Source organism: Podarcis cretensis (assembly GCF_951804945.1).
Source record: "Podarcis cretensis genome assembly, chromosome: 14".
Lineage (NCBI taxonomy): Eukaryota > Metazoa > Chordata > Lepidosauria > Squamata > Lacertidae > Podarcis > Podarcis cretensis.
Window position 1 is genome coordinate 37,986,936 of NC_137183.1, and position 11,005 is coordinate 37,997,940.

At 44.2% G+C, this 11,005-nt stretch overlaps 1 protein-coding gene across 1 annotated transcript in view; it reads left to right on the plus strand.

Moving 5' to 3' along the window:
* RAB40C (RAB40C, member RAS oncogene family) overlaps nucleotides 1-10,575 on the plus strand; it is a 40,059-nt gene extending 29,484 nt beyond the window's left edge. Inside the window, exons 4-7 of the mRNA XM_079952447.1 lie at nucleotides 2,093-2,153; nucleotides 2,912-2,989; nucleotides 3,918-4,140; nucleotides 7,415-10,575. Coding sequence (XP_079808573.1) covers nucleotides 2,093-2,153; nucleotides 2,912-2,989; nucleotides 3,918-4,140; nucleotides 7,415-7,695 — 643 coding nt within the window. The 3' untranslated portion in view covers nucleotides 7,696-10,575. The remainder of the gene's footprint in view (nucleotides 1-2,092; nucleotides 2,154-2,911; nucleotides 2,990-3,917; nucleotides 4,141-7,414) is intronic.
* Nucleotides 10,576-11,005: the final 430 nt, after the last annotated feature.

Consider the following 11,005-nt stretch of genomic DNA (forward strand, 5'->3'; position numbering starts at 1 on the left):
TTTTTTCCTTTGTTTGTTTTCATAGCAGCTTTTTAAATGAAGAGCTAAGAATTCTCTCTACAGCTAGGCAGTACTGAAGGACTGCTTCCAACACTTTTCTTTTATGTGTATGTGGAAGTTGGGTGACAGAGAGAGTTCATCAACTTGCCATATTCATTAAAGATAGCCTTGCAGGTCCATTTTTGTGGGTTAATAATGTTTTCTGAGCCCACACCCCCATCCATACCAATCATTTGTAGCACTTCTTAAATCTTCAAGAGAATATGTTCTCACTCACCTAACGAAAAGTTAACTGAACTTTCATGTAGACAGGCCTATGCAGTTGTTGTTTTTTAAAAAAACAAAAACGTGAACATTTTAATGATTGTTCTGTAGTGTTCCTAATGGAGGGATTTCTTATTTTGCTGCAGACTCCCTAATGCTTTCTGAAAGGGTGGTATATAAATACTTTTATAAATAAATAAATTCGCATTTGACAGCAATTTGTAATCACTGTAGATCAGTACATAAAAGGCTCTTGGCAGGAAGCACATTTGGCATAACTTTTTCTAAAAAACGTGTAATTGCAGAGAGAAAAATGAGAGGGGCAGGCAAACTTTTCACTGGAGGAGGTTTCTAAAGCTGAGGTGTCCTGGTGAAAAAAGCCTTCACCTTTGCACCCCACCCACCTAACCACCAAAGGCGAGACAGAGCTCAGCCATTATCTCAGAATGGGCAGTTTTGAATGAGAGGGTGTGTTTTGTTGTTGTCTAGGTTGTTGTTGTCACTGAAAAGGGGGGTTGGTGCTAGTAACTTGACAAAGGCCACCTGGTGAAACCATGACAGTTAGAACTTGAGCCCTGGTCTCTCTCATCTAACTCTCTCTAGTGGAACATATTGACGATCCTCACGTTGAACAGTCAAATCCTGTCTCCAGTGGTAGGAAGCTGGAACATAATACCAATGAGCATCTAGTCCATCTATAGCAGGGACGGCCAACTTCCAAGAGACTGTGATCTACTCACACAATTAAAAACTAGCAGTGATCTACCTCTTTTGGGGGGGGGGGGTTCAGGTGAAAGTTGTTGAGCTTATTTTAGGGAGAAAAATCCCAATGGGGGGGCAGGTCAAAGAAATAAATAAAAATAGGAGCTCACCAAAAGTTTGTTAATGAAACGGTCAGCCTCACAGCGAGAGCTCCGTCTTCCAGTATAGTGATCTAGAGGGCAGGGCGAGGGGACAGGGCTGGATGGAGGAGCCCACGATCTACCAAAACATCTCAGGAATCGAACAGTAGATCATGGTCGACCTGTTGGACATCCCATGTCTATAGTATATGTATGTAGCATGTATGTCTCTACGTACCCATTTATAGTTCATAGGAAGTGGGAACGGCTATGATGAATTTGCACACAAAGGCTGGAGGGCTTGCAAAATGGATTTTACATACATAGTCATTGTCTTTGAAGCATTCAAAGTGAGGGCAGCTGGTGTTGAGCAGGACCTGGAAGTGTCTGCTGTAGCTTCTGTTGTGGTTGAATTCTGCCAGTAGCAGCCTCCAAGAACTGAAAACAATGAGCTGCATCAGTAGATAAAATGGGAGTAATGAACTTGAACCCAGCTTGAGAGTATGGATGTTCTGGATTGATAAACAGAGCTGTAAAAATTTTTTTAGTTCTCAGATGCTAACATGTAATCTATATTCCTGAACAATCAGTCATTTGGGATATCTTTTGTATGTGTACTTGCATGGAAAAGATAATATGCACTCTTACTAGTGTTTATTAACATGTATGGTAAAATTTTCTTGTGTATATTCTTCTGCAGGAAATATATTTGTGGGTACACAAGACTGGGATAAGTTAGAATGTTCTTTTTAGGCGTGGAGTATGAGAGTGCACTCTACACAAATCCATATGTGAAGCACAGCATTTTGGGGAGAAAAATAATGACTTTTGTACAATATCCTCTTGTATAGTATGTAGTTCCAGTTTTAACCAACAGATCACTGAATGGAATGGTTTTGTTATTCGCTAAGGATTCAACGAAAGGGTTGGGAAGGTGGAATGGGAAGGTCTGAAAGCCATCTACTTTTTTCCCTCCTTCATTGTAGGGACACATCGGGCCAAGGGAGGTTCTGTACAATTTTTCGGTCATACTCCAGGGGAGCTCAGGTGAGTACAGTCAGCAGTGCTGCTTAGCTTCTGTTACTTGACTCCAGGCAAAGGTGCCACCTGCAGTCATTGCTTATCAGTTTGTTAATGTCTGGAAGTGAGCCAGGGGGAACCAGTGGTTGTGTTTGGGGCAGCCCTAACAATGCATCCATATTGGTTTAGGCCAAGGGTGGTGCCCTCCAATTCCCATCAGCCTCAGTCAACATAGTCAATGGGCTGATGGGAGTTGTAGACAAAAACATCTGGAGGGCACCATGTTGGCTACTCCTGGCTTTAGGCTACAGAATGATGGCTGTGCTGAAACTAGAGTATTGCCATGGGGAAAAAAGCATTTCTATTTCTCTTCCACTATTTCTTCCACTTCAGACTGGGAATTCTACTTGTGGCCTGGGTCCTAATTTATCTCTGAAAACATCCAGCTTTCTGAAACATTCCTCTTGTATTTCTTTACACACACACACACACACCAAAAAAACTTTGTTATAGTCTATAGGTCAGGCGTGGGGTTGGAGGGAGCCTTCAGTAGCCTGGTAAAAGAATGGTTCTCAGAATTCCTAATCATATGACTAGAAATGGGTAGAATACTTTGAAAACCTTAGAGTAGAAGTGAATTACACGGCAAAAAGGCAGGAAAAGAACACACAGTTGGGTGTGAAGTCACCATTGACCAACTTTAGGAGAATACCTTCTGCAAGTAAGCAACTTGGAATTTTTTGTTTTTGTTTTAATTTGAACATTTGGTGTTCTGTTTCATACAGGGAATCCTCTTGGTCTACGACATTACCAATCGCTGGTCTTTTGATGGAATAGACAGATGGATCAAGGAAATTGATGAGGTAAGAATGGCAAAGACTGCATTAGACTTCCATAAACTTGGTCTTTTTATCTTTGTTCATCATCTACAAATCTGGTTCAGGGAGTGTCAGAATTTTTGGTTTCCTGTTGGGACCATATACTGTATTGAAGCAAACTGTCAGTTAGGTACTATTGCATCCTGCTGCAGGCTGAAATGCTTCTATAACCTTCTATTGAGACCAAACACCTAAGTAAAAATCCCTGCACTAAGAAAACTCATATCCAAGTGGAGTCTAGGTTAGAATCTTTCTCCTTTGACAGGTGTTAGTCACATGGGATCATTATAATGAGAGGTTATGGGTTGTAGCCTCACCTGCTTGTCAAAGTTAGCCCATGGAGGGATGGGAAGATTTTGGGATTCTGCTCCCAAACAGATCCACTTCCCAGTCCTGCCCAAGTGCACAAATTCTCTTATGTGCAGGGATTTTTATATGGCAGAACAATTATTAATATAAACTCTGGCCTGTAGTCTGGAGTAAGATAGCCCAGACACAGGTTTACTACTTCAGAAAGGCCTAACATAGTTATCAGAAAATGTTATCTGTTAATTGCCAAGCATTAAGAGGAAAATATGTTAGTACACTTAACACTAGAATGTAGAAGGGATGGAAGGTGTGGGCAGATACTGGGATTTGCCAAGCTTAAACCAGTTTCTAGTACCCATTTCCTCCTTGGAAAGCCAGCAGTGTACTAGACTTGGCCTTCTCTAGATGCCAGCTTCTTCTATTGGACCCTGTGCCACGTCCAGGTTAGGAGCACAGAACCCGGCCTGAAAAATGAAAGCACAGCATTGTCTTGTAAATGAGAAGTGCCAAATAGGTATTTTGCTCCCCAAAGGAAAAGGGTTGGAAATGAGCTTGGGCTGGCATGGAAGTGCGTATGTTCAGTGATTTGTTTTTCTCTCTAAAGCATGCTCCTGGTGTGCCCCGCATCTTGGTTGGCAACCGGCTTCATCTGGCCTTTAAACGGCAAGTGCCAACAGAGCAAGCCCGCTCCTATGCAGAGAAAAATTGCATGACATTCTTTGAGGTCAGCCCATTGTGCAACTTCAACGTTATTGAGTCCTTCACGGAGCTGTCTCGTATTGTGCTGATGAGGCATGGCATGGAGAAGATCTGGAGGCCCAACAGAGGTGAGCAAGCACCCACACCATTGTTCCTGCCATGCATTAAGACAGGAATAGATGTTCCAGTTGTCAGTCTTCCTTCTAAGATTTGGTGTTTGATACACATGGCATTTCCACTATTGCTCTTTGAATTTAGCTACGGTAATTTGCCTCAATGTCATGTGTGACGTCTGTCATGTAAGTTACTGTGACTTAGCTTGCTTAATGATGATTTGCTCATATTAGTACGAATAGGGGAAATCTCACTCTGCAAAAACAATGAAACATCTGAAACAGACCTTATTTAGATATGAAACAAAAATGGGACTCTATGTGCCTTGAGTCTTCTCCTCTAGAGACAATACCTGCCTATCTTCTTCTTCACTGAGCCCTGTGAATTTATTGAACTTGCTTTATGCCCCAACATACCACCCTGACTTGGGGTTCTCTCCATTGGTGTCATTATCCTCCTTGTATATAGAAAAGAAACTGATTAAAAATAGCTTTTTGCATGCAGCACTGAACCAACTAGGCCAGTTTTTATATCTCCCATAGCTGTGAAAATAGGATTGAAAAAGGCTTGGATGTTGCAGGCTTGATTTTTTTTATTAGAGTATCAACTTTCCCACTCCAAATTTGATTTCTTAAACAAACTTTATAGCATAAGCTAGCCAGCATTCAGTGAGTTGTTAATTTTCAGTTTTATCAATTGACACTAAAATTTCATGTTTTCTTGAGACCTCTATTTGACTTCTCTCAAAGCAGTTCAGTCATGGGAATCTGTCCAGCATCTTCCATGGTAGTGACCAATGCAACTAATTTATTTAGCTTGTTTGGATCACAGACTTCAGGTCCCCCCGTGCTGACTTTGGGGGTCTTAATATAGAGCATGTGTGATATATTGTTCCATCCTTGTCAATCATTCCCAGCAGCTTGATGTTTGAAGAGGCATTGTGGACAAGGCAATATGAAGAGCAGCCTTACACTGAGCCATTCAAACAGCGCTTGACAAAGCCAGCTTCCTGCTTTCCCTGTGGGGTGCAGTTTTCCTTGTTGTCAGAAGATGGCATGCCATCATTTCTGTGGTGGAGGGATTCTTTGACTCTGTCATAGTTGACCTGCTCAGTTTCAAAAGAGCTCCCCTTCCACTCTCACATGCAAGGCTGGCAGATAGTTCAGCTTGCAAAAGTCTTCTTTGTCCTCAGCCCTAAGGGCAACTGAAACAAAAGGAAAGTCAAGAGGGCAGAGGTTCTCATCCTAGTCTCCACTAGGAGAAGGGATTGCTGCTAGCTCACATGTATACAGGTATTCTGAGATGCTGGGTAACAGGAGCACAGATGGGGAGGATAGTAACTTCAAGCACTGATTCACAGCTGACAAGCACAGAAGTCTGGTTTAGTGTACTTACTTTTTTTGGTAATATCTGTTCAAGTCAGCCTGAGATTTGTGGACTGAGGTTTCATAGCAGATTTCAGTAGCTTTTCCAGCTGCATCCAAGTGAGCGATTAGTTGCTCTGACCCTTTTGGCTCCCTGTGTGAAACTTTCCTGGTGACCTGAACTGTGTCAGGCCCTCAAGTAACAGAACTAGAATGCCTTCCTCTCTTCTCCCCCACCTCCCCCAGCAGTGACCTCATCAAAGCAAATTTGCCCCACCTCAGAGTAGTTGTTCTGCTTTGCAAAGCAGATGTTACAAGATTTTGCACACTGCTTGGAAAGAAACACGGGGCCACAGGTTCTCATGGGTGTGAGCGAGTTTGCTCATAGGGTCTCAGTCCAGCTGTGGGAAGGGATCAGAGTTCAGGGCTGTTTGCCTCAGGTTGCCAGGGCTTGTATACTTGTCAAATCGGAATGTGCTCTGTTCTGAGGCATGCAGCATGTCTGCTCACCTCTAGACCAAGCCTGTCCTCCCTCATTGAATTTTCAGGCAGGGAAGCCCTCTTCCAATTTTAATTGCAGTCTCGAGGGCTTTGTCTGGAAGGGAATTTATATGCAGTGTGTCTTCTGCAGACATGACTTAGCCAGCCAGTCGGCTTTCCCGCCAGCCAGTTGTGGGGAGGCATTAATTACTTTGACAATGGCCCAAGAAACCTGATTAACACACAAGAATATGATTTAGGAGAAGATGCGGGTTCATTCCCAGCTCTAAAATTCTGTTGGGCATGTCACTAATTCTCTAGCTTCAGTTTCTTGTCTGGAATGTAGAGAGAAAGAGAGAGAAAGAACTCTGCCTCCCTAGAAGAGTTGTTATTGAATACTGAAACACATATTAGAGGCTATAGGAATGTAGCCATATAAACTGATCAAACAGCCTAAACTCAGTGTTCTGTGCAAAACCTGGGGCTTCTGCTTCCCAATGCTATACCTGGTGTTACTTGGGGCTGCAGAACCTTGCATAGCTATTGGGATAGTACAGAGTTCAATATATTAAATGTTTTGAAAATAAAAGCATGTTTCTAGTCCTCATAGTTGTCAGAAACCATCTTATGGGGAAATTAGCAGTGCCAGCTGGACTGGACTGTTGAACCAGGCAGCTTTGCTTGATGGCATGACTTGATGGTGTCCACTGTGCTGGAAATAGCGCACAAGTCAAGCTTTGTACTTCTGGCCAGTTTGGTTGGTTCCCTATGTAAACTGTTGTCACAATAAGTTCTGGTGTGTACTATCGCAGGGTGAGGAGAGGTATGTGTGTCAAGAGCTGCACTTTCAGGTTATGCAGCTGAACCCCTACATCAAGATGTCTATCTAATGAATGGGTATATATGATTTTATGCTAAATATTCAAAAAATGTTCAAGGTGGATTACAAACATGAAAAACAATTCCAATTGATAACTAAGATAAAACCAGGTAAAACAAATTCAGGGGCTGAAGTGAATTAACCAGATCCTGATATTGGAGAAGGGGCTGAAGGATGTCCCTGTGGTGTTGCACTTCTTGAAGTGTTAATTTAGATAGATTGTGGGTTGACTTATTCAGTGGAGCACTTACAAAAGGAAACTGGTAACCAGAAGTGGGGCTACACTGATCTCTTGGGCTATTTCCCCTGCAAAGAATGTATGAAAATGTAGCTTGCTGCAGGCATACCTTTAAAACTACAGGATTTGGGATTTATAGGCTCAGCTCATCCATATACAGGTCCACGATGCTAGCTGAGACTGGGGAAGTGCCTGACACCTGAAGAACTAAACATTTGTTCATGGAAAATGGTATACTCGCACCAGAGTAAATGATACAAGAACTGTCCCAATCGTACATCCTTTCTAATCCTGTATTTCTTTTTTATTGCCTCCCACATCCACAGTGTTCAGCCTGCAAGACCTCTGCTGCCGTGCCATTGTTTCCTGCACGCCCGTCCACCTTATAGACAAGCTGCCCCTTCCCGTCACCATCAAGAGCCACTTGAAGTCCTTCTCCATGGCTAATGGCATGAACGCAGTGATGATGCACGGCCGCTCATACTCCTTGGCCAGCAGCGGAGGCGGGAGCAGCAGCAAAGGCAACAGCTTGAAGCGCTCCAAGTCTATCCGTCCGCCACAGAGCCCACCACAGAACTGCTCGCGTAACAACTGCAAGATCTCTTAGCAAGTTGGTGCTGGGGAGTGTCTCCTCCAGCCACGCCTGCCCACTTGCTGATGTACAGATGTTTACACACACGTAACCCATTCCACTGGGGTCGCTCCTGACGTTCCTCTGTGTCTCTGGCAACAGTGCCTACAGGATTGGCATGGGGCTTGTGGGCTGACGTGAGGTTGGCAGGATCCCACATGGCAAGGGGGTGCTGAGCCAGCCTTCCCAGAATGCAGTAGGTGTGCCCCTCGCCCTGCTCTGAGGGGCAACTGCATGGCTGCCTCAAGGGAATGACTCTCTTCCTCCTGCGAGGGAGGAGATGGGACTCTGTGCTGCAACTTTAACCTTGGGCTCCCAAGTGGATTGCTGGTGCTACAGTGAACATGACTCTTTTTTTTAAAAAAAGGGGGTGAGGAGGCAGGAATTATAGCAACTTCAACCCAGATGGAGTTCTGCCTTTACCCAACAGAAATACCATGATTGGCTGGGGATCCTTAGAAAGCAGACTGCTTGACATTTTCACTTATTTATAAATATAAAGAGATTCTCACTACTTTTTTCTTCTTCTTAGTTCTCCTCCATTCCTGCCTTTTTTTTTTTTAAGAGAAGGACATCAGGGGGGAAATGTTGTGCCGCCTTGTAAATAGAAGTACTGAGCCTTGAACCCTAGGGCTAATTGAAGTAGGAGGGGGGTTGATGGGGGTCAAGGAGCAAAATGATCAAACACTCTGAGAATTGTATAAGACTCACAGGGTTGCTGTCATTTTTTTTTTTTAATTCTGTTTGTGAAAGGAGGTAGGGATTTGTTCCTCCCTTTTCTTTTTGACTTAAATTTTCCAGACATTCCTGGTAACAAGTGCATGGCTTAAATGGACAGCAAGGGCAGGGTTTTGAATCACACTGCTGTGTTTGTGGGAATGGGGTGGGGGGGAGAGAATGAGGGTGGGGGAGTCCTGACTACATCTGGAATTGGTTAATGACTGATCAAGCCATCCCTGCCTCCCAGGAGGCTTAAGGCAAAAGGTTAGACTGTACCAAATCTCAAAAAGATCATGGCTGGGGGGGGGGGAGACGATCATCAGTAAATGCTGCTCTTTTATGGCTGTTCATAATTACTGGGTTGTGTGAGGCATGGGGAGATCTGGGGCTCCTGAACAAAACCTCTCCTGCAGCATGTTGTCTGGCTGAGCAGAAATCCTCGCATGTTACTGCGCTTTTGCTTTTGTAGTCAGCTGCTTGCTTTTGATGCTCTCTAGCCCTGTGGTGTTGTCAATCCTGTTCATACTACAGAGTTGCTCAGGGAGCCCAAACGGTCTTAGAAATCCAGGGCACACCTCCCCACCCATCCCACCCCCGTTAACACCTTTTCACTTTTCAAAAATCAATATAGTCACCAGAATTGTACACAGATAGTAAAAGCCTCTCTTATAGCATGCATAAGAGTATTAAGATTGGTGGGGTAAGGTGGAATACTGAGAAACAAATTAGTTGCAGCTTCCGTGGCTCTTTCCTTTGTGCACTGCCCTGCTCTCTGTTCACTTAGAGTACCCTGTGCTGCCACAAATGCACATTGGGCTGTTGCTTTAGCTTTGGCTGGAGTTGAAAGTAAGCTCATTGGATGTTTGGGGAATATCTTCCAGCCTGTCTCAAGCTAAAAGGAGAGGCTGGTTTGATGGGAAATGAAGCAGAAGTGTGCAGAGGGTGAAGCTACAGTCACCTGTTGGCTTTATTGATAGAGCCTGTGAATTGCATTCTGGAATCTTTGATTTATTCACCTCCTTCACCACCTAGTTCCCCCCCCCTCTCTCCCCCCCCCCGCCAAATTTATCTCAATCTATCTCTCCCTGGTGAATGTCTCCACCTAGGTGGCTTTCCTCAATACCACCCACCATCCTGCCCAGGACTGGCCACTTAACCTTATTGCAGATTGGAAAGGGTAGTATGATGCTGCTGGTTGTTTGTCATGCAGCTGACTAACCCATTCTGTTCAGGAACTTTGACAGGAGCCTAGCTGGCAGAGCTGCAGCTTATTGGCTGCTCCAAGATGGCTTGGCACGAGGGGTGAGCCAAGCCCCGCTGCTGGCATGAGCTCAAAGAGGGCGGCGGGGACAGGTCAAGGGCAGGGGAAAGCCTTTAGCGGCATCTCATCGGGCTGTGAACAAAGCCAGAGCCAAATCCAGGGCAGGAGCATGGAAGCTTGGAGATTTACAGGGCATGTCGGCACAGCCACGACCACCTGTTGCCGCTTGCTCTAAATGGAGTGGGAGACAATCACTGACTCAACAGCCTGGCATTCTGGGGATGTGCAGTGAACAGGTGATCTAGGAGGCAGCCTGGACACAGCCATCTTTCCACCCTTGGTTTTAAAATAGCTACTTCCCAAAAGAGCTATAGAATGTGCATTGTTTTTCTGAAGAATTGCAGAGAGTGCCCCCCCCATGCACCCACCCCTGCTTGGCAGGCTGTAAATCCTCCTTATTGTGTCTCCAGCATCTGATATCACTTGTACATAATCTGCTGGGACAGGGTGGCCATGGAGCTTTTCTTACCAGAGTAGAAGAGTTTAACTACCTGCACTTGTTCTTTCTTACTTGTACATGCATACTTTTCAGTCTCACCTAAATGCCTGTCTTTAATTTTCCCTTCTTTTTTTTTTTTAATCATGGCAAATTCTGTGGAATGAGACTCTTTGGAATGTCTGTCAATCAAAGCTGAACTTGTACCTTATTTTATTAATGTTCAACTCAAAGAATGTGATCTGATATCAAACACTAGAAACTAGCTGCTCTCCCACACACGTACCATTCCTCTGTTTTTAATTCCTTTGTACAGTAAACGTTGTTAAACTGATGGTTTTTATATAAATTAAAAAAAAATTATCTTGTTTTAAAACCACCCTGCAGGCTCTGGAAGTTGTCATTGACAAGCAAGTGAGCTCTTTAAAGGGGTGTTGCTGAAGGACAGTGGGAGGGCAGCAGAGAAGTGGGGGAGGCTGGGCAGGATGGATTTAAGGGGATTAAGGGGGCTTGTGGCTCTGGGATATTCCCAGGAGGAATGGTGGAAAGCACTTTGCTAACTGCCTCATTTGAAATGAACAGGCATTTGGCCATGGACTGAAGGCTTGGATCAAAGCGGAATGCTTTCTTCACACTTGCATGACTTGAGAGAATCTCTATTCTGTGCCAAGGGCATGGATGTTTGCACACCAGCCCATGGATCCCTTCTGGAGTCTTTAACCGTGCTTATTTTAATTTTTTAAAGAAAAGAACTTGTTAGCATTGCAAAAAAATAAATAGATCTGGCCTTGGTACAATTTGATGGCATT